We start from the raw sequence: 21,969 nt of genomic DNA on the forward strand, positions 1-21,969 counted from the left end.
AATTCTTCACAATCTCTGTCCTGACTCATGCGCAAAAATTGGTCTTAAGTTGGAAACTTGACTAGCATGTACGAGCCGCAACACAAAGGGAAAAAACTCATTGCTTTGGAGAAAGTTTAATGGTAATTTTGACATCTTCTGCACAGCAGTTCAACGGCCTTTAGTGTCCATGTAACCCTTTTTGGGGAAGAGGGTCCCTCTGTACCAGGCACAGTAGCCATGACTTCTCTTGACACAAGCAAAATGTCTGGCCTGCTCTCTATTGCCCAACTTTGTCACAAAGTCAGTCCACAAGCACTCCGCCGGTCTGCTCAACTTGCACGGGAAGGCGTAGCAGTGAGTGATCTGAGAATGAAGCAAACTTGCGGGGTTTAATAAAGAAAAATGGAAGCCTGACATTTCCACCCGGCTGTCCACTAGGTTCGCTTACCTGGCAAGCGCAGCCCATTTTATAATGCGCTACCAGGTTGGTCTTTTGGGAGGCGCTCAGGTTGTCCCAGGGTGTCATGAAGTCACACAATCCGACGTGCAGCAACCCATTAGACGCCAGTCTGCCTGCAATGGCAAAAGATGGAATGAGAAAACAGTGTGATATACGGTGGTACAAAGCAGTTACTTCCTAGTTCAGGGCTTATTCCTTCAACGTATGGATGACTAAAGCCCGAGTACTCAGCTGGAAATAAGACTGGAAATATGGGGTAATAACTATAAAAGCAATCTTCACTCGCTAAATGTACTGCAAAAAAAGGTCAGTAAGGAGAATTCATAATGCCGCCTACAGAGAACATACTAACTCCTTATTTCTAAAAATCACAAATACTTCAACTTGCTGATATCGTTCATCTTCAAACAGCTAAAATAATGCATAAGGCTAAAAATAACCAATTAGCTAAAAATGTCATCCAATACTTCTCTACAAGAGAGGAGAAATATCACCTCGTACTTTGGTACAAGGTACATTATTAAAACAAAAAAAACCTTAAATTGTATTATGGAAAGCAAGAAGTGAACAAATGTAACAGTTACTGATTGTAAAAGTACCAGATGGAGGGGTAGGATTTAATAAGCTTTGCTTCTTCCTACTCCTTTTGGACATGTGGAACTGTGAACTGATTATGGGATGCACTCAATTGTAATCTGATGCATGTTCAAATGAAATAAATCCATTACCATTACCAAAATACAAGTGTGTCCGACTGACCTGATCTCAGGATTAACCTAAAAATTTAATTGTGAAGTGACAAAAATTCTACTGTGTTCAACACAATGCCCAATAAAAAGGTTTCCACTGAGCAAGGATTCATTTAAATGTACAGAATTTGAGGATTTTGTTCCAAACACTAAAACCTGGAGATGCAACTACTGGCATTAACAGTACAGTTTATTATTACAGTTAAGTTTGCATTATCTTCCACTTACAATCAGGTCAACCAACAAAAATTAAACTGCTCATGTTACCTGTGAGAAGATATTCTACATTATTGTTCAGCGACACTCCACAGGCTGCAGAGGAGGATGGAGTGTAGACGGCATCAATATTTCTGCGAGGGCCCTTGAACATCTAGAATATTAAATAACCAAAGAATAATGTCCATGCATATATAAACATAAGACTAAAAATAGGGATGCTCCAATTCGCTCATTTCCATGGAAAATGCCTTTCATCACTATCAAAACATGGAACTTATTTGCCGTGTGTTCAAGTTTCCATCCTGCAATAAATACTTTAGATTTCAAATTATCTTTTTTTTGGCCCCACAGTCAGGGGACTGCCCCACCCACAGCCAATAACACTCAAACAGGAAAATTCAGTTAATCATGATCAAATCAGAATCAGCAACATAAGAACCGAATCGGAGCATCCCTTTTAAAAATCCCTTATAAAAACCTGCATCTGTTTGATGTCATACTTGACCGATTCTTCAATTCCGCCAACAAGCTTCCTTCCAAGCACCTTTGCCTTGATGACTGGAAAGAAATGACAGATGAATGCAATTTTAAATGCAAAAAAATACAGTAAGGTGCATTAGGTGTGATTGTGTGCACCAACAGGCTCCAAAAACAAGATTACAGAGTCCAACTGTTCAACATTTTAACGGCGGCCATTTTCACACGAGCAGGAATTGACAACCAGAAGTTAACTTTCATTAAAAACACCTCCGAATATTCACTTGTGCTTTCCAACTTCCATTTTCTGCCTTATGTTTTCCACAGCCAAGCAACACATAACCTTTATTGCTCAACTAGCAATAAAGAAAGTCTAGAGCTGTCAAAAAGGCCTCTTAAATCATAATGTGTAAATATATGCACTACATGAGGATGCTTTTAACCGGAAATTACACCAGCTAAAGTAAACTGCCTTCGTCACCAAGCAACACCAAAACCAATCCCTACCTTCCCATATGTTCGATTAAAAAGCTCCAGTTAAAAAAAAAGGCAGACTATATTACAAAGTTACACTTTTAACAGTTGTCCACTTTAAAGCTTTAACAGTTTCAGCACGAGACGAGGACTTAACCGGAAATGACGCCATGTCAGTAGAGTCGGAGCTGTAACTAAAATATTCCTCTGACGTTACAGGAATTTTTTTTTAATAAAAATACAATAATTATATGATTATATAATTATATGAAGTCAATATTTTACTTGCTATGGTAGCCATTGTGGAACTAAATTGAATTTACTCTCATGAAATCATTAGCAACATCTGCGCAAGTCACCTTGCTAGCTAAAAATAAACATGTCTCGTGAGAACTCCAATGCTAAAATCTTGCAAACAAAAACAAAATAAAAATCGTTAATAATTGAAAGAAGCACTCGCATAAAATATTTGTTCATTTCATATTGTGAATGTCTGAAGGGACAAACGCTAACATGATTTACATTTTCAACTTACCGACGTCTGCCTGGCAAAACGCAGTCTGTGGATGCACGGAATCCCCGCACGTGCACGCTTGTACTGCTTCTTGTAGCCGCCACGTGCACAGCAGCACCAGGGGGAGCACCAAACCTGCCGTCCAACTCATCATGGGGAGCAATGGTGGTGCCAACAAGCCAGGGGGTCTATAGAGTAGAATCCTGGTGTACTCCTGACCAAAGGAGCAATTTATAGCTAGAAGCTCCTCCCATACGCTTACATCACTGCTTGATTGCCTTCACCTGCTCTACCTACACTCACACACAAGGGACATAACATTGGGTCGACCATTGGGGGGGTTAAAATATTAGCCTGTTTATCAAGTCAGCTGCACGGCACACAAGTGGTTAGCATGCAGGCCTCGCAGCTAGGAGACCCAAGTTCGATTCCACCCTCTGCCATTTCTGTGTGGAGTTTGCATGTTCTCCCTGCCGTGCATGTGTGGGTTTTCTCCACCATTCTGGGATAGACTCCAGCACCCCCCACAACATTAAGTGATAGAAAATGAATGACTGGTTATGCAGGTACCTGTTGCTAGGCAGAACTGATAAGCCTATTTGTTTGGTGCTATTTCCTTGGTATTATGGGGGAGTCTTTTTCACCGGAGAGCAGAGAAAGGACAGGGAGGGTCGGCTGAGGAGTTTTATGAATGTAATGCAATGTACTTTAACATGGGTTTAACTAATAATTTTAAACGTTTATGTTTTTATCTTTTTTTAGTCCTACTTTATGCTTTTAGTCTTTAGCTTTTAACTCCAGTAATTCCTCGGGGGGGGGGGGGGGGGGGTCCTCCACACTGGGGGCTGTGTCGGGTCTGCTGAGGGGGTGCCATCCTTGGGTCCCTTCGACCCGGCCGGCTGGGGGTTCCTCCCTTTAATGTGAGGGTCCGCCCGTCTGTCGGAGTCGGGGGACCCGGGTGCTGGTCCCCCGATGGCACGGCCTGCGGGCTCCTCCCAGTGTGGACGGCGCCCAAAGGTGGCGTTTTCTTGATCCTCAGTGCCATGCCATGTCTCCCTACTGTGTGTGATTGTGTGTGTGTGTGTGTCTAGTATGGAGGGTGGGAGGGAGGGGCTCTCTTGTTTCTTTGTTTTCCCTTTAATTGTGGTAATTGTTTTAATTCTTTTGCATGTCTTTGCAGGAACAGTGCTATACAAATAAAGTTGATTTGGGGATACCAGCCGGAGCAAGAAGAAGAACAGAAAAGAAGAAGAGAGAAGAGAAAGGTGGGGTCGGGGGGGGGGGGGGGGGGGGGGGGGCAGTAGAGGGAGAGACAAAAACAGCAGCAACAAGAATTCCCAAAACAACAACAGTGACAAACAGAACAGTTAAATGTCAATGATGGCTAAGGGTCACACTGGAGATGATATCAGTGGAATGAAACAGTCCAACTTACCAATAGCAATAGTAACAATGAGGACATGACCCATGATAGTAAATACAATTGCAACCATACAGTTACAGTAATTAAAATCTCATTGCTTGACATCATTATTACTGTAATAATAGCATACCAATACTATATAAACATCAGGGATAAGAGAGTAGATTGTATAGAGAAGCACCCATGTGCTGTGGGTGCCCATATGGAGGTGTGTTGTGTATGTGAATGCGAGTGTGTGAATGTGTAATTGTCACTGAGAATGACAAAAGGAGAGAGACTGCCTTCTACCACCCAGCAAACCCCGCCCCGCGCAGCCAGGTCAAGCCCCCACCGCCAGAGATCCTCCGGCCCCGTGGGTGTGGGCAAAGCCAGGGCCGACTCCCCAAGACCCGCCCCCGAAGCAACTCCCCGAAGAGACCAGCAAGAGGCCATGGAGGAGCAATCCCAACCGGCAACAGGGCGCCAGCAGGCCGGAGGAGAGCCGCACCCCCGAGACCAGCGAGAGACCATACCCTACTAGGGCAGAAGGGCATCGAAGGCCACACACCCGTGGGCACAGGGGCGCCCCCGCCGGCCGGAAGGGAGCCCGTCCACGGCCGGAGGCACCGCCTCCCGCCCCCCACACACCCCCAGGAAGCAGAACCCGGCCCGCCCCAGGTAACCCCAGGCCCGACCACCGACATAGGACCGCCCCGGCCAGAACAGAAGAGGCCCGGGCACACTGCCCCATGGAGGACCGGGCGGTTGAGATGGAACACCCTACGCCAGACCCCCGCAGAGCCCCCCCCGTATATCCACATGGCCATATACCCATATACACATCCACACATACACATATATATATAATTATAATAAAACTAATCATTAATTATCTAAGTATTTAAAACAATAAATACATAAAATAAACTCAGACACATGCACACCCCATCCACTCAATACACACACATGCTGTGGACGTCCCCGGGTGGGGCGTCCGGGGCATCACAGGGTGGGGGACCCAGGGGTCCCAGACCCACAACCAGGCCCCGAGCCCAGGGAGGTACGGACCGCCAAGGCATAGCACCCCCAGACTCCCCTCGACCACGGCATCAGGGCTACTGCAGTGTGGCAGACAAAGGAGCGGGCGAGGGGAGGAGGCCCGCACATGAGCAAGCGGAGGGGGCGAGCAGACGAGTGGTGAGGCGCTCCACTGCGCCGGCCGACATCCACCGGGCAGCTCACCCCCGTAAGGGAGAGCCATAGCTCCAAGTCACGGGGAGGCCACGCACCAGAGCCGAGGAGTTAAGACCAGCGCAAGGCCCCCGAAGGACCCCACCATCCACCGGGAGGGCCAGCCCCCCCCCGCCCCCAGAACCAGCAGCGCTCCGCCCACGTACCGGAGAACCATCCCCGACGAGCCCTAGGGCAAGACTGGGGATGGGCAAAGACAGGGACAGCGATGCGGCAGAGCATAGGACCAGTGGCAGCAGACACCCAAACGCCCGAAAGAGCACCGCCCCCCCAGCAGGCCCCACCCCGAGGAGCATGCTCCCCATCCCCACACGCCACCCCGGCCCCCGTACCCACGAGCAGGATCAGGTCCCCTCCCAACACACAGCCCGGTCCCCGCAGCAGCCACCACAGCGCAACAACCCCAAGCCACCACCGTAGACTTCAGGCCACCAGCAGCGCGGACCCCACTGCCTGGAGGCCGGTGAACGCCCCCCCAAGGGCACGTTGGCGCCCGCGACCCAGGACAGATCCAGGGAAGTAGCGCCAACCATGACACCAGGGCAAGCCCCGGCGTCAGCTGGTTCCAGCCGGACCCCCAGGAAGGCCAGGCAGACCAGACCAAAATATCCTGCAGCCCAGGGCACCCCGAGCGAGCCGCCAAGCCCCAGCAGCCAGCGGGCCAATCGCGGGGGTAGGCAGTAGGCTCTCCGGTCCAGCCCGCTACACCTGTGTGTGTGAAGATGGTATTGTGTAGATAGTGCAATTAAAAATAGGCCTGTCCCATAGGGCTGACCTATGTGTGTGGTGTATGTGTATGTGTGTGTGTGTGTGTGTGTGTGTGTGGAAGGAAGCTGAGCAATGGTGGGTCCCCTGCCTGCCCAGACCCCCCCCAGAACTGAGTGTCTAAGGTGCGGTTAAAATTGAAGGGTGACCAGCCAGAGGAATGCCGAGGACAAAAGGGCATCCGCAAGGAAACCCTTCGCCCCCGGCAAAACCAGTTGCAGGCCACCCCCCAAAGTCCTACATGTATGTGAGGTGGTGCAGTGCAGCAGGGAGGATCGGGGCCCCACACACGCCCACCCCGCACTACCGGCCAACCGAGCTGGGCAAGCCAGCCGCCCGGAGCAAGCCCTGGGCCACAGGACCAACCACGGGCCCCACCCAGCCCATCGTGGCGGCCAGTCCGGCCTGGCAGCTCCCCCCCGGAGGGCCCCACCAGAGATTGAGCCAGCTATGCCACCCCCGGACCACCAGGAGCCGCGGACAAACCACACGCCCCGAGGCTGCTCCTACAACCACCAGAACAGCAGGAACCGCGCCCCGGCAACACATCCGTCACCATGGCAGCCCAGGGAGTGACACCACAGAGACCGCAGGAGAACCGGGACCCGCATGGGGAAGAGCCCAACCCCACCCCCCGGGCTCGTGAGCCAAGAGTGCCAGGGCGGGACAGAGACACACACACCAGGCAGCAGAGCCCACCAGGCAGACGATACCCCAACAGCCGCAAAAAGTGAATGCCCCCCCCAGTCCCACCCTCCACCACAGCGCCGACCCGTCTCCACCACATCTCCCATCCACCCACGGACCCGCCAAGTAGGACACCCCGGAGGCGGGAAGACCGCCACCAGACCGGAGACAGAAGGGGCCAACCAGACCCCGGCAAATAGCAGGGGCCGCCCGTGAGCCACCGGCCAGCCCCACCCCCCAACCCTTGGTCGAGGCCCCCCCACGACCCAGAGCCCACCACCCCGCCCCCCCAAGCAAGCCCCCCGCTAATCCCGGCCCACGCCGCGCAGAGCACCACCCCCACCGCTATCCGCCCCGCTACCCACGCACCCACAGCCAGCCCCCCACCCGCCCGCCCCACATCCACCACAACCCAGCCATCCCTCCACCGAAGGGAGGGAAGCAGGTAATGCCCCACCCCAGCACCGCACCTCCCCACCCAGAGCCCAAGCTGCACAAACGAGACCCCCCCTCCCGTATGAGCTTACCAGGCGCCCCACCCGGGGCCATACACCTACCATACACAAAAATTAAAATTGAGAATAAAAATAATAAAAAAAAAAACAACAATAAATAAATAAAAATAAAGTAAAGTAATTGATAATAATAATAATAGTAACCATAATAATAATAGTAGTAATAATAATAATAATAATAACAATAATAATAACAATAATAGTAATAACAATAATAGTAATAACAATATTTATTGATAGTTATGTATGTATAATAATGATACTACTATTGATACTTAATATATAATAATTTATATAAAATATATTTTCTAATAATTTAGATCTTTTAACTATTTTAGATATGATAATAATAAATATATACATGCATACCTACACACACACACATATATAGCCATGTACATACCTAAGAGGGAAGGCTCTGCAAGGGCAGCGGGGTATAACCACCCGTGCCCACACCAAGGGCAGGGCCAAAGCCTCCCATGCCCACACCCCACGGTCCCACACAGTAGCCAGGCCAGAGCACCCAGGGCAAACCCGGCCCACCCCCAGGGGCGAGGGAGGCCGCGGAGGAACCAGCGCCACCGAACGCACACAGGCCCCCCCCAGCAGCAGCAGGCGCCCACCACCCACAGGATCCGGGTACACATTCCAAAAAACAAGCTAGGTTAATTGGCCACAGGTATGAATGAGAGTGTGAATGGTTGTTTGTCTATATGTGCCCTGTGATTGGCTGGCCACCAGTCCAGGGTGTACCCCGCCTCTCACCTGAAGACAGCTGGGATAGACTCCAGCACCCCCGCGACCCTCTTGAGGAAAAAGCGGTAGAAAATGAATGAATGAATCTATGGACCCAACATGTCATTACAACTCCTGCATGTACAGTAGTATCTACAAGCAAATACTAAATGTAATGTAAATTCAACAAGAAGAAAGCATCGTTTTCTTGTATTTATTAGACATCTTCTGCATGGGAGTTTGACCTTTAGCGTCCTTGATAGCCATATTTGGCTCAGTGGATCCCCCTGACCCAACCACAAGAGCCATCATGTTTCAGACAAGAAAAATGTTTAGCCTGTGGTAGATTGCCCCAGTTGCTCACAAAGTCAGTCCACGAGCACTCAAACTGTCTGCTGCGGCATGGGGGGGTGTGGCAGAGTGTGATCTGAAGAAAAGTCAAACAGAGATTGCGTTTAATTGATGTAATGCAAGTCCGCCATTTCTAATTCATCAACCTTTTTTTTGTTGCTTACTTTGCAATTGCAGCCTTTTCGGTAGTTGCATACCAGGCTGCTTTTCTGGTTGGCGGTCAGGCTGTTCCAGGGTACGATGAAGTCGCAGGAGATGACATGCAGCAACCCTTGGGGAGTCAGTCCGCCTGCAATGTTGGAGATACGTAATATATGGTGTCTGTTAAGTTGGATACATGACAGCATTTAAAAAAGGGAGCTAAATTCCAGTATCAAGACTAGATTTGGGCAACAATTGTGTGACCCAATAGCAACATTCACAAAGGAGTTACACGGTTGGGATTGGCCAGTTTTGCACTAGCATGAACAGTAAGATAATTCAGTACACTCTTGATCATTGATCATTTAATTGGGTAATTTTTATTGAATTGGGTATTCTGATAACCCAATTCGCTGGGTTCTCTCTGTTGGGTGCTAAGTTATTTGCCGCCGGGTTGTGATTTCTATTATTTTGGACAACCCAAAGCGTTGGGTAGAATTTTGGACATGCGCAACAAAGCACCGCCCACAAACTTACTTCGTTCGGACCGCACATTTCATCTGAGGAGACGAATTTCAGCACGGAGCAAGGTTTGTTACATGCCCACTATTGTTTTACCGTAGAATTGACTGTATATTAAAGCTTCATAAAGTTGTTAAAATGTAACTTCGTGAAGCACTGTTACTGGTTAGAATAACCCAACGTGAGGTTGGTCCAATATTTAACCAGTGTTGGGTTAGGAAACAACCCAGATTGGGTTGTTTTTAACTTAGCATTTTTAAGAGTGTAAGGGACCCCTTATCTTGCCAAAACAGAAATCAACTAGTATCAATTTTTTTTTTTTTACCTGAGAGAAGATATTCTACACCATTGGTCAAAGTTACTCCACAGGCCGCAGAAGACACTGCAGTGTAGACGCAATCAATATCCCTGTGATCTCCCTTGAACATCTGGGAAATCAAACAGATATAACTGGTGTGCATGCATTGACATCATTGATGATAAATCCCTTATAATAAAACAACCTTAGTCTGCTTGATGAGATATTTGCGTTCATATCCAGAAACAAGCTCCATTCCAAGCACCTTAGCCGCGATGACTAGAAAGAGAAGCGTAATTAAAACAGATTAATTTTGTTCTAAAGTGTACAACACAATAAGGTGTGATGATTGTGGCCTACACCAGATAGTTTAGATCAGGGGTGCTCATTAAGTCGATCGCGATCTACTGGTCGATCGCGGAGGTGGTACTGGTCGATCGCTGGTCGATCGCGGCGTGACATTAAAAAAAATATCATCCTAGCATCAATGCCGTCACTTGATTGATACACAGGGCAGCCATTCAGATGACAACTGAATGTTGCCCTTCGGGTGACCAATCAAATCAAACAACGTCTCTAAGTGCAGCAGAACTTACGATGTCAGCCTATCATCCATCCCCGTTACTTGATTGACATACAGGACAACCAGTCAGATGACAACTGAATTTTGACCTTTAGGTCACCGCTCATGCGTAAACAACGATGCAAAGTGCTAAGCTAGTCGGCGAATTGCGTCAGATTTTAAGCCCTCGCTAAAGTTTATGGTCACTAAAATGAGTGAAGTAGCTGGACCAAGTAAAAAGGCAAAAACATATCACTTCCATACGGAATGGGAGGTGGACTTTTTTTTTCCACAATGTCTTTTTCAAAGTGCGTTTGCCTGGCTAACCTGGCTATCAGCAGCTACTGTCCGGACTATGCATCCCTGGCTGGTTCAATTCAGTGCAAGTCATCAAAGTAAACTCAGGTAATTACAAAAAATGTTAATAGTTAATTATGTGTGTTTTGCAATATTGGCTCATTTGGTTATGTAAGGTACATCAACATACATTGTACGTACAAATAATCCTCAATACATTTGAAAATAAATAGATGTTTTGCATTTTTGTAGTGGGTAGATCATTTTGACTCGGTCATTTTAAAAGTAGCTCGCATGCTGAAAAAGTGTGAGCACCCCTGGTTTAGATAGTCATATTGTATACGTTAGCATGTGTAGAAGGAACAAAAACACTACCCAAAGTTCAACTTACCAACATCTGCTTGGCAAAACGCCGTCTGTGGATGCACAGGAAAACACGTGCAGGCTTCTGCTTCTTCCTGCAGCCGCCACACGCACAGCAGCACCATGGGGAGCACCAAAGTCTTCACCGTCCAGCTCATCATGAGTGAAAGTAGCACTAGCAAGACAGGGTTTGCAGCTAGGAGGGAAATCTGGTGTACTTTCTTGATGGGGAGATCAGCAGGCTTTTATACCTGCAAGCTCCTCCCACATTCTTACATCACTTACCTGATTAGATGATTGCCTTCACCTGTTCACCTTCATTTGCATGTGCATCCAGAAATTAGGAAGACTACAACATGTTCTCCTTCTGTCTCATCAGCATGTACTAAACCACATAGGAAATTAATTTAATTGTAATAAAAAAAAATTAAATAACTTTTGAATGGTCAAAATTAATCAGATGTGTAACTGTTGCACGGCGGAAGAGTGGTTAGCACACATGCCTCACAGCTAGGAAACCCAAGTTCGATTCCACCCTCGGCCATCTCTGTGTGGAGTTTGCATGTTCTCCATTTTTTTCCTAAAAGTTAAGTTGAAAAAAAAAACATGCTAGGTTAATTGACAACTCCAAATTGTCCATAGGTATGAATGCGAGTGTGAATGGTTGTTTGTCTGGCGACCCCACCTCTCGCCCCAAGACAGCTGGGATAGGCTCCAGCACCCCAACGACCCTTGTGAGGATTAGCCGGATAATAATAAAATAAAAATTCAACTGTTGCTAGGCAGACCTTATAAGTTCTGCACTGTTTTCTTGGCTCTATTGCCTCATACAGCAGAGAAAGGACAAGGAGATTTGGCTGATTGAGTAGAAACAATAAATGCAATTCATTAAAAAAAAACAGTTTGAGTCAAGTTTTTATTTTTTATGCATTTTATTTTATTTTATTTTTTATTTTTTTAGTCCTATTTTATGCTTTTAGTCTTTAGCTTTTAACTCCAGTAATTCCTCGGGGGGGGGGGGGGGGGGGGGGGGGGGGGGTCCTCCACACTGGGGGCTGTGTCGGGTCTGCTGAGGGGGTGCCATCCTTGGGTCCCTTCGACCCCGCCGGCTGGGGGTTCCTCCCTTTAATGTGAGGGTCCGCCCGTCTGTCGGAGTCGGGGGACCCGGGTGCTGGTCCCCCGATGGCACGGCCTGCGGGCTCCTCCCAGTGTGGACGGCGCCCAAAGGTGGCGTTTTCTTGATCCTCAGTGCCATGCCATGTCTCCCTACTGTGTGTGATTGTGTGTGTGTGTGTGTCTAGTATGGAGGGTGGGAGGGAGGGGCTCTCTTGTTTCTTTGTTTTCCCTTTAATTGTGGTAATTGTTTTAATTCTTTTGCATGTCTTTGCAGGAACAGTGCTATACAAATAAAGTTGATTTGGGGGTACCAGCCTGGTGGTGGTCCGTGGACACCAGCTTCAGCCAGCCCCGCCACCATCATTTTGACACATTGAATGCACATACCATACCATGACAAGATCCTGAGGCCCGTTTCTGTGCTGTTCATCCCCAACCCATCATTGGATCACTTATATGCCATCACACCTACGTCATGTTACCATATCCAATTCCAAAACTGGAACGGCAAAACACTGGATCACCAAATATTCGTTTCATACGTCAATCTATGGACCCGGGTTTTCTCCGGGTACACATTCCAAAAAACAAGCTAGGTTAATTGGCCACAGGTATGAATGAGAGTGTGAATGGTTGTTTGTCTATATGTGCCCTGTGATTGGCTGGCCACCAGTCCAGGGTGTACCCCGCCTCTCACCCGAAGACAGCTGGGATAGACTCCAGCACCCCCGCGACCCTCTTGAGGAAAAAGCGGTAGAAAATGAATGAATGAATCTATGGACCCAACATGTCATTACAACTCCTGCATGTACAGTAGTATCTACAAGCAAATACTAAATGTAATGTAAATTCAACAAGAAGAAAGCATCGTTTTCTTGTATTTATTAGACATCTTCTGCATGGGAGTTTGACCTTTAGCGTCCTTGATAGCCTTATTTGGCTCAGTGGATCCCCCAGACCCAACCACAAGAGCCATCATGTTTCAGACAAGAAAAATGTTCGGCCCGTGGTAGATTGCCCCCGTTGCTCACAAACGTAATCCACCTGCACTCAAACGGTCTTCTGCGGCGGCATGGGGGGGTGTGGCAGAGTGTGATCTGAAGAAAAGTCAAACAGAGATTGCGTTTAATTGATGTAATGCAAGTCCGCCATTTCTAATTCATCAACCGTTTTGTTGCTTACTTTGCAATTGCAGCCTTTTATGTAGTTGTGTACCAGGTTGCTTTTCTGGTTGGCGGTCAGGCTGTTCCAGGGTTTGGTGAAGCCGCAGGAGATGACATGCAGCAACCCTTGGGGAGTCAGTCCACCTGCAATGTTGGAGATACGTAATATATGGTGTCTGTTAAGTTGGATACATGACAGCATTTAAAAAAGGTAGCTAAATTCCAGTATCAAGACTAGATTTGGGCAACAATTGTGTGACCCAATAGCAACATTCACAAAGGAGTTACACGGTTGGGATTGGCCAGTTTTGCACTAGCATGAACAGTAAGAAAATTCAGTACACTCTTAAAAATGCTGGGTTATTTTTTTTTGACCCAACCGCTGGGTTGAGCCTGTTGGGTCATTTAATTGGGTAATTTTTATTGACTTGGGTATTCTGATAACCCAATTCGCTGGGTTATCTCTGTTGGGTGCTAAGTTATTTGCCGCCGGGTTGTGATTTCTATTATTTTGGACAACCCAAAGCGTTGGGTAGAATTTTGGACATGCGCAACAAAGCACCGCCCACAAACTTACTTCGTTCGGACCGCACATTTCATCTGAGGAGACGAATTTCAGCACGGAGCAAGGTTTGTTACATGCCCACTATTGTTTTACCGCAGAATTGACTGTATATTATTATTTAAAGCTTCATAAAGTTGTTAAAATGTAACTTCGTGAAGCACTGTTACTGGTTAAAATAACCCAACGTGAGGTTGGTCCAATATTTAACCAGTGTTGGGTTAGGAAACAACCCAGATTGGGTTGTTTTTAACTTAGCATTTTTAAGAGTGTAAGGGACCCCTTATCTTGCCAAAACAGAAATCAACCAGTATCAATTTTTTTTTTTTTTTTACCTGAGAGAAGATATTCTACACCAATGGTCAAAGTTACTCCACAGGCCGAAGGAGACACTGCAGTGTAGACACCATCAATATCCCTGTGATCTCCCTTGAACATCTGGGAAATCAAACAGATATAACTGGTGTGCATGCATTGACATCATTGATGATAAATCCCTTATAATAAAAAAACCTTAGTCTGCTTGATGAGATATTTGCGTTCATGTTCAGAAAGAAGCTCCATTCCAAGCACCTTAGCCTTGATGACTAGAAAGAGAAGCGTAATTAAAACAGATTAATTTTGTTCTAAAGTGTACAACACAATAAGGTGTGATGATTGTGGCCTACACCAGATAGTTTAGATAGTCAAGTTGTATACGTCAGCATGTGTAGAAGGAACAAAAACACTACCCAGAGTTCAACTTACCAATGTCTGCTTTGCAAAACGCCGTTTGTGGATGCTCTTGAAAACACCTGCAGGCTTCTGCTTCTTCCTGCAGCCGCCACACGCACAGCAGCACCATGGGGAGCACCAAAGTCTTCACCGTCCAACTCATCATGAGTGAAAGTAGCACTAGCAAGACAGGGTTTGCAGCTAGAAGGGAAATCTGGTGTACTTTCTTGATGGGGGAGATCAGCAGGCTTTTATAGCTGCAAGCTCCTCCCACATTCTTACATCACTTGCATGATTAGATGATTGCCTTCACCTGTTCACCTTCATTTGCATGTGCATCCAGAAATTAGGAAGACTACAACATGTTCTCCTTCTGTCTCATCAGCATGTACTAAACCACACAGGAAATGAATTTAATTGTAATAAAAAAAATTAATAACTTTGAATGGTCAAAATTAATCAGATGTGTAACTGTTGCACGGCGGAAGAGTGGTTAGCACACAGGCCTCACAGCTAGGAAACCCAAGTTCGATTCCACCCTCGGCCATCTCTGTGTGGAGTTTGCATGTTCTCCATTTTTTTCCTAAAAGTTAAGTTGAAAAAAAAAACATGCTAGGTTAATTGACAACTCCAAATTGTCCATAGGTATGAATGCGAGTGTGAATGGTTGTTTGTCTGGCGACCCCACCTCTCGCCCCAAGACAGCTGGGATAGGCTCCAGCACCCCAACGACCCTTGTGAGGATTAGCCGGATAATAATAAAATAAAAATTCAACTGTTGCTAGGCAGACCTTTTAAGTTCTGCACTGTTTTCTTGGCTCTATTGCCTCATACAGCAGAGAAAGGACAAGGAGATTTGGCTGATTGAGTAGAAACAATAAATGCAATTCATTAAAAAAAAACAGTGAGTCAAGTTTTTATTTTTTATGCAGTAACATGTTGCTAGGCAGAATTCAGAAGCCCATTTGGTGCCATTTCCTTGGCATCGTGGGGAGAATTTTGGAGCAGAGAAAGGACAGGGAGAGTCGGCTGAGGAGTTCTAATAAGCGCATCATACTAAAACAGGGGCCCTGGTACTGGTCCAGTTTATATATATATATGTATATATATATGGTCCATGGGCCAACCTGTTGTCCAGAACCCACCCCCCGCCCCCACCATGGGCCAAATCTTTTCAAGTGAAAAATGAAAGGATGCAACTTTTGTATTTATTAAAGCCGATGTGCTAAGTAGTGATATATTATATAGCTTAAGAAAAAATGCATTTGTCTGTTAATATCCACATATTAAATGAACACATTTTCTTTATGCATTTTGACTCAATTCCACAGTTAGGTTCCTCAAGTTATGAAATGATTAGATTCTTTTAAGACGTTACATATTTAGAATGCGCCGCAGGCCCCAAATGGGCCCCCAGACCACACTTTGTACACCCTGGTCTATGACCTTTGACCCATTTAACACAATCAAGCATCCCATATTGCATTGTGCTCAATGTATATAAAACTAGCATTGCCATGATAGTCTAACAACATTTCAAGAAAAGATAAGCCAGCATTGGTTTCTTGGATTTATTAGACATCTTCTGCATGGGAGTTTGACCTTCAGAGTCCTTGATACCCTTGTTTGGCTCAGTGGATCCCCCTGACCCAACCACAAGAGCCACCACGTTTCAGACAAGCAAAATTATTGGCCTGTGGTCCATTGTACCAGGAGCTCACAACGTCAGTCCACGAGCACTCAAACGGTCTGCTGCGGCACGGGGGGGTGTGGCAGGATGTGATCTGAAAAGTCAGAGATGGCGTTGAAATTGATTAAATGCAAGTCCGCCATTTCTAATTGAGCAACCGTTTTTTTTTTGTCGCTTACCTCGCAATTGCAGCCGTTTTGATAGTTGTGTACCAGGTTGCTTTTCTGGTTGGCGGTCAGGCTGTTCCAGGGGTCGATGAAGTCGCAGATGACGACATGCATCAACCCTTCGGGAGTCAATCTGCCTGCAATGATGGAACAGAAGGAGATATGTGATATATGGTGTCTGTTAAGTGGGATACGTGACAGTCAAGGACGGCATTTAAAGTTAAATTCCAGCATCAAGACTAGATTTGGGCAACAATTGTGCAACATAGTTTTATGACATGCACAAAGGAGTTGCACGGTGAGGATTGGCCACCCTCCATACTAGACCCACACACGCAATCACACAATAGGGAGGCATGACACTGAGGAACAAGGAAACGCCACCTTTGGGGCCATCCACACTGGGAGGAGCTGCAGGCCGTGCCATCGGAGGACCCCCACATTAAAGGGAGGAACCCCCAGCCGGCCGGGTCGAAGGGACCCAAGGATGGCACCCCCTCAGCAGACCCGACACAACCCCCAGTGTGGAGGACGCCCCCCGAGGAAACACTGGAGTTAAAAGCTGAAAACTAAAAGCATAAAATAGGACTAAAAAGATAAAAACATAACACTGAAGTTAAAAGCTGAAGACAAAGAGCAAAAAAAATATGCTTAAAAAGATAAAAACAAAACACTGGAGTTAAATGCTGAAGACCAAGAGCAAAAAAATATGACTAAAAAGATAAAAACAAAACACTGGAGTTAAAAGCGGAAGACTAAGAGCATAAAATAGGACTAAAAAGAAAAAAAACACTGGAGTTAAAAGCTGAAGACTAAAAGCATAAAATAGGACTAAAAAGAAAAACAAAACACGAGTTAAAAGCTGAAGACTGAAAGCATAAAATAGGACTAAAAAGATAAAACATAAGAAAGTTTAAAAATAGTAGTTAAGCCTGATTAAAAAGGTGAGTCTTTAATCTTTTTTTAAAAATATCAACAGACTCCGCAGTCCTGAGGCCCTCCGGCAGGCTGTTCCACAGGTGGGGTCCATAGTGGCTAAATGCTGCCTCACCGTGGGTTTTTGTTCTGGGTTTTGGTCTAGCTAAAAGGCCAGTGCCGGAGGACCGCAGGGTCGATATGGTAAAATCAGATAAATACGAAGGGGCAAAGCCGTTAAGACATTTAAAAACCAGTAAGAGAATCTTAAAAATCGGGACGGGGAGCCAATGTAGCGACTTTAAAACTGGTGTCATGTGCTACCGCCCTCTGGTCCTCGTCAGCACACATGTGGCTGAGTTCTGTAATAATTGGAGATTTAAAACACTTTTTTTTGGGAAGTCCAGAGAGCAGGGCATTACAGTAATCTAAACGGCAGGATATAAAAGCATGCACCCCTTATCTTGCAAAACACAAATCAATCAGTATTAATTTTTTATTTTTTTTTAACCTGAGAGAAGATATTCTACACCAATGGTCAAAGTTACTCCACAGGCCGAAGGAGACACTGCAGTGTAGACACCATCAATATCCCTGTGATCTCCCTTGAACATCTGGGAAATCAAACAGATATAACTGGTGTGCATGCATTGACATCATTGATGATAAATCCCTTATAATAAAACAACCTTAGTCTGCTTGATGAGATATTTGCGTTCATGTTCAGAAAGAAGCTCCATTCCAAGCACCTTAGCCTTGATGACTAGAAAGAGAAGCGTAATTAAAACAGATTCATTTTGTTCTAAAGTGTACAACACAATAAGGTGTGATGATTGTGGCCTACACCAGATAGTTTAGATAGTCATATTGTATACGTTAGCATGTGTAGAAGGAACAAAAACACTACCCAAAGTTCAACTTACCAATGTCTGCTTTGCAAAACGCCGTTTGTGGATGCTCAGGAAAACACCTGCAGGCTTCTGCTTCTTCCTGCAGCCGCCACACGCACAGCAGCACCATGGGGAGCACCAAAGTCTTCATCGTCCAGCTCATCATGAGTGAAAGTAGCACTAGCAAGACAGGGTTTGCAGCTAGACAGGAAATCTGGTGTACTTTCTTGATGGGGGAGCTCAGCAGGCTTTTATAGCTGCAAGCTCCTCCCACATTCTTACATCACTTACCTGATTAGATGATTGCCTTCACCTGTTCACCTTCATTCACATGTGCATCCAGCTTGGGTAGAAATTAGGAAGACTACAACATGTTCTCCTTCTGTCTGATCAGCATGTAATAAACCACATAAATAAATGGAATAAAAAAAAAATTAAATAACTTTTGAATGGTCAAAATTAATCAGATGTGTAACTGTTGTAGCTGCACGGTGTTTGAGTGGTTAGCACACAGGCCTCCCAGCTAGGCAACCCAAGTTTGATTCCACCCTTTTGCATGTTCTCCACATTCCCAAAAAGTTAATTTGAAAAAAAAAAAACATGCTAGGTTAATTAGCGACTCCAAATTGTCCATAGGTATGAATGTGAGTGTGAATGGTTGTTTGTCTATATGTGACCTGTGATTGGCTGGCCACCAGTCCAGGGTGTACCCCACCTCTCGCCCTGAAGACAGCTGGGATAGGCTCCAGCATACCCATGACCCTTGTGAGGATAAGCGGTAGAAAGTGAATTAATGAATGAATGTGCACGGGGGGGGGGGGGTACGACAACAATGAATCTCGCACATAATAAAACTAAAATAAAGTAAAATCATTTCAACAACATGCATGCTAGGTTAATTGGCGACTCCAAATTGTCCATAGGTATGAATGTGAGTGTGAATGGTTGTTTGTCTATATGTGCCCTGTGATTGGCTGGCCACCAGTCCAGGGTGTACCCCGCCTCTCGCCCCGAAGACAGCTGGGATAGGCTCCAGCACCCCCCACAACCCACATGAGGGTAAGTGGTAGAAAATGAATGAATGAATGAAAAAATCTAACTGTTGCTAGGCAGACCTTGTAAGTTCAGCACTGTTTCCTTGCCCCATACAGCAGAGAAAGGACAAGGAGATTTGGCCGATTGAGTAAATCACAGAAACAATAAATGTAATTCATTAAAAAACACAGTTTGAGTCAAGTTTTTTATTTTTCCGGTCATATAATTATACAGTAACATGTTATGTTGCTAGGCAGAATTCAGAAGCCCATTTGGTGCCATTTCCTTGGTGTCGTGGGGAGACTTTTGGAGCAGAGAACGGACAGGGAGATTCGGCTGATGAGTTCTAATAAGCGCATCATACTAAAACAGGGGCCCTGGTACTGGTCCAGTTTATATATATATATATATATATATATATATGAGTATATAGCTCAAGAAAAAATGCATTTCAGTCTGTTAGTGTCCACTTATGATTTTTCCACATGTTTTTTTTTTCAAATTACTAAAAATGTTTCTATAGTCATTTTGACTCAATTCCACAGTTGGGTTCCTCAAGTTATCAAATGATTAGATTCTTGTAAGATGTTACATATTTTGAATGTGCCGCAGGCCATAAATGGGCCCCCAGATCACACTTTGGACACCTCTGATCCATTTAACACAAGCATTCCATATTGCATTGTGTTCTCTTGCATGTTCCGTATATAAAACTAGCATTGCCATGATAGTCTTTCTTGGAAATATTTATTTGAAAACTGACATTTGTACAGCGGACTTTAACTGGCTCATGTTTTCTTCCCACCCTTGGAGGGGGACACCCCGTACCAGGCACAGCCATCTTTTCTCTTCAGGCAAACTAAATTTTTGGCCTGCTCTCCAAGGGTCGGGACTGGAAGGGGGTCCGTCCACAAGCATGCGGCTGATCTGATGCTGCATGGACCAGTTTGGCATGGAGTGATCTGAGGATCAAGCAAAGATGAGGGTTTAATTCCTAAAAATTCAAATCTGACATTTCTATTGGCTATTCATTAGGTTCGCTTACCTGGCAATCACAGCCCTTTTGATAGCGGTGTACCCAGTTGAGCTTTTCGGTGGCGGTCAGGCTGTCCCATGGTGCAAAGTAGTCACATGACATGACATGTAGCAACCCATCAGGTGCCCGTCTCCCTACAAAATTTGCCTTAGTGCAAAGTCAACAACAAGAAAAAATACATTTATTTTTACCTGAGAGAAGATACTCTCCACCTTGGTTCAGACTCAGTGCACAAGCTCCAGGGTCAGTTGTAGTGTAGATGGCATCAATAGCCATGGGAGGGCCCTTGAACATCTTGGGAGGGGGGGGGGCAAAAAACACTAAATGATAAAATGTGCATACTACATACATACATACGAGACTATAAATCCTTAACCTGGATCTGTTGAATGTCATTCCTGACCAAGTCACCAATAGCTGTTTGTGCAAGCACCTTTGCCTTGATGACTAGGGAGCGAGAAAGGGGTATTAAAACACAGATGAATGCCATTTTAATATAAAAAGGTGCAGCCATGTGTGAGCTGTACCGATCAACCAACCATTCTATGGTAATGGTATTGGTTTTATTTCATTTGAACATGCATCAGATTACAATTGAATGCATCCCATAATCAGTTCACAGTTCCACATGTCCAAAAGGAGTAGGAAGAAGCAAAGCTTATTATTAAATCCTTCCCCTTATCTGGTACTTTTACAATCAGAAACTGTTAAATTATATTAGGAAAGCAGAAAGTGAACAAATGTAAGTTTTTTTAAATTTTTATTTTAGTTTTATTTATTTAGTTTAGTTGTATTTATTTATTTTGTTTAGTTTTATTTTAGTTTTTAAATTTATTTGTCACGTACTGAAGTAAAGTTTTTTTTAATTTTATTTTTTGGTTTTTTTATTCATTTTAGTTTTATTTATTCATTTTAGTTTTATTTAGTTTAGTTTTTAAAATTTTTTGTCACGTACTGAAGTAGTTTTTTAAAACTATTTTATTTTTGTTTTATTTATTCTAGTTTTATTCATTTATTCTATTTTTATTTATTTATTTATTCTAGTTTTATTTATTTTAGTTTTATTTATTTATTTTAGTTTTATTTAGTTTAGTTTTTTTAAATTTTTGTCACGTACCAAAGTACGAGGTGATTCTAGTGCTTTACAGATTAACTCAACTTTCACCTGCCTGAATACTCTAATTGAAACACCTTTAGGGCTATATTTTCCTACTCAACTAGCAATAAACAGTCTTAGAAGGCATACATCTGATTCTAGGATTTCTCGCATGCAGATCGAAGGGACAAAAATCAGTACATGAATAATATTTTCATGTTCAACTTACCAAAACCTGCATGGCAAAACAGCGTCTGCGGATGCACAGGCGGGCAAAAGCAGGCTTGGGCTCCTTCCTGCAGCCGCCACACGCACAGCAGAACCAGGGGGAGCACCAAAGTCTTCACCGTCCAACTCATCATGAGTGAAAATGAGACTCGGAGGACAGGGTCAGCAGGCTTTTATTGGTGCAAGCTCCTCCCACACGCTTACATCACTTGTATAATTAGATGATTGCCTTCACCTGTTCACCTTCATTCAATTTAGTCAAGTCAATTAGTTTGGTAACAATAATAAATTATATTTATATTGCACTTGTAGTTCCCTTGTTGCCCCATGCTATCAATGTTTGATGGCATTTTTGTAAATGTACACTTTCAAAAAATCAAACAATATAAAACACATTTAAGCAAATAAATTTTAAAGAGTCAAACTAATAATTGCAGCCAGCTGTAGCACACAGGCCTCAAACAGGAAGTGCATACCAAAATAAAAGAGCAGAAGAGGTAATAAAGGAAAACATTGCGCTGAGCATGACAAAATCTCAATTTGACTGGAGCATGTTTTGGTCACAAAGTGGACTAGATCATGGCATCAGCAAG

General features: G+C 44.9%; 5 protein-coding genes across 5 annotated transcripts; all 5 read right to left on the reverse strand.

Annotated features, from left to right (window-relative positions):
* Positions 1–100: 100 nt before the first annotated feature.
* LOC131103526 (metalloproteinase inhibitor 2-like) lies at positions 101–3,091 on the reverse strand. The gene is made up of 5 exons (XM_058049862.1): positions 2,897–3,091; positions 1,889–1,968; positions 1,459–1,561; positions 431–555; positions 101–345 (listed from the first exon to the last, which is right to left on the reverse strand). Exons 1-5 carry the CDS (start codon positions 3,027–3,029, stop codon positions 151–153), a joined length of 636 nt encoding a protein of 211 aa, XP_057905845.1. The 5' UTR covers positions 3,030–3,091; the 3' UTR covers positions 101–150.
* A 5,339-nt stretch (positions 3,092–8,430) lies between these two features.
* Positions 8,431–10,996, reverse strand: LOC131103529 (metalloproteinase inhibitor 2-like). The gene is made up of 5 exons (XM_058049865.1): positions 10,793–10,996; positions 9,748–9,821; positions 9,570–9,672; positions 8,746–8,870; positions 8,431–8,657 (listed from the first exon to the last, which is right to left on the reverse strand). Exons 1-5 carry the CDS (start codon positions 10,923–10,925, stop codon positions 8,505–8,507), a joined length of 588 nt encoding a protein of 195 aa, XP_057905848.1. The 5' UTR covers positions 10,926–10,996; the 3' UTR covers positions 8,431–8,504.
* Positions 10,997–12,747: 1,751 nt separating this feature from the next.
* On the reverse strand, positions 12,748–14,557 carry LOC131103528 (metalloproteinase inhibitor 2-like). Its single transcript, XM_058049864.1, has 5 exons — positions 14,353–14,557; positions 14,119–14,192; positions 13,941–14,043; positions 13,063–13,187; positions 12,748–12,977 (listed from the first exon to the last, which is right to left on the reverse strand). The coding sequence occupies exons 1-5, from the start codon at positions 14,483–14,485 to the stop codon at positions 12,822–12,824; spliced, it is 591 nt and encodes a 196-aa protein (XP_057905847.1). The 5' UTR covers positions 14,486–14,557; the 3' UTR covers positions 12,748–12,821.
* Positions 14,558–15,876: 1,319 nt separating this feature from the next.
* LOC131103531 (metalloproteinase inhibitor 2-like) lies at positions 15,877–18,211 on the reverse strand. Its single transcript, XM_058049866.1, has 5 exons — positions 18,015–18,211; positions 17,781–17,854; positions 17,603–17,705; positions 16,189–16,313; positions 15,877–16,103 (listed from the first exon to the last, which is right to left on the reverse strand). The coding sequence occupies exons 1-5, from the start codon at positions 18,145–18,147 to the stop codon at positions 15,951–15,953; spliced, it is 588 nt and encodes a 195-aa protein (XP_057905849.1). The 5' UTR covers positions 18,148–18,211; the 3' UTR covers positions 15,877–15,950.
* Positions 18,212–19,725: 1,514 nt separating this feature from the next.
* On the reverse strand, positions 19,726–21,532 carry LOC131103527 (metalloproteinase inhibitor 2-like). The gene is made up of 5 exons (XM_058049863.1): positions 21,378–21,532; positions 20,429–20,499; positions 20,244–20,346; positions 20,062–20,186; positions 19,726–19,978 (listed from the first exon to the last, which is right to left on the reverse strand). Exons 1-5 carry the CDS (start codon positions 21,508–21,510, stop codon positions 19,805–19,807), a joined length of 606 nt encoding a protein of 201 aa, XP_057905846.1. The 5' UTR covers positions 21,511–21,532; the 3' UTR covers positions 19,726–19,804.
* Between the last annotated feature and the right edge of the window lie 437 nt (positions 21,533–21,969).

Source organism: Doryrhamphus excisus, chromosome 15, assembly GCF_030265055.1.
Source record: "Doryrhamphus excisus isolate RoL2022-K1 chromosome 15, RoL_Dexc_1.0, whole genome shotgun sequence".
NCBI classification, from domain to species: Eukaryota; Metazoa; Chordata; class Actinopteri; order Syngnathiformes; family Syngnathidae; genus Doryrhamphus; species Doryrhamphus excisus.

Coding starts and splice junctions, on each gene's coding strand:
- LOC131103528 (XM_058049864.1), bottom strand. CDS start 14,485: ATGATGAGTTGGACGGTGAAGACTTTGGTGCTCCCCATGGTGCTGCTG. Junction 13,188..13,940: donor TGTAGAATATCTTCTCTCAG/GTAAAAAAAAAA, acceptor CCAACATTGCAG/GTGGACTGACTCCCCAAGGG. Junction 12,978..13,062: donor TAAAAGGCTGCAATTGCAAA/GTAAGCAACAAA, acceptor ACTTTTCTTCAG/ATCACACTCTGCCACACCCC.
- LOC131103527 (XM_058049863.1), bottom strand. CDS start 21,510: ATGATGAGTTGGACGGTGAAGACTTTGGTGCTCCCCCTGGTTCTGCTG. Junction 20,347..20,428: donor ATGACATTCAACAGATCCAG/GTTAAGGATTTA, acceptor CCCCCTCCCAAG/ATGTTCAAGGGCCCTCCCAT. Junction 19,979..20,061: donor AAAAGGGCTGTGATTGCCAG/GTAAGCGAACCT, acceptor CTTGATCCTCAG/ATCACTCCATGCCAAACTGG.
- LOC131103526 (XM_058049862.1), bottom strand. CDS start 3,029: ATGATGAGTTGGACGGCAGGTTTGGTGCTCCCCCTGGTGCTGCTGTGC. Junction 556..1,458: donor TGTAGAATATCTTCTCACAG/GTAACATGAGCA, acceptor TTGCCATTGCAG/GCAGACTGGCGTCTAATGGG. Junction 346..430: donor AAATGGGCTGCGCTTGCCAG/GTAAGCGAACCT, acceptor CTTCATTCTCAG/ATCACTCACTGCTACGCCTT.
- LOC131103531 (XM_058049866.1), bottom strand. CDS start 18,147: ATGATGAGCTGGACGATGAAGACTTTGGTGCTCCCCATGGTGCTGCTG. Junction 16,314..17,602: donor TGTAGAATATCTTCTCTCAG/GTTAAAAAAAAA, acceptor CCATCATTGCAG/GCAGATTGACTCCCGAAGGG. Junction 16,104..16,188: donor AAAACGGCTGCAATTGCGAG/GTAAGCGACAAA, acceptor CTGACTTTTCAG/ATCACATCCTGCCACACCCC.
- LOC131103529 (XM_058049865.1), bottom strand. CDS start 10,925: ATGATGAGCTGGACGGTGAAGACTTTGGTGCTCCCCATGGTGCTGCTG. Junction 9,822..10,792: donor GTTTTGCCAAGCAGATGTTG/GTAAGTTGAACT, acceptor TTCTCTTTCTAG/TCATCGCGGCTAAGGTGCTT. Junction 9,673..9,747: donor ATCTCATCAAGCAGACTAAG/GTTGTTTTATTA, acceptor TTGATTTCCCAG/ATGTTCAAGGGAGATCACAG.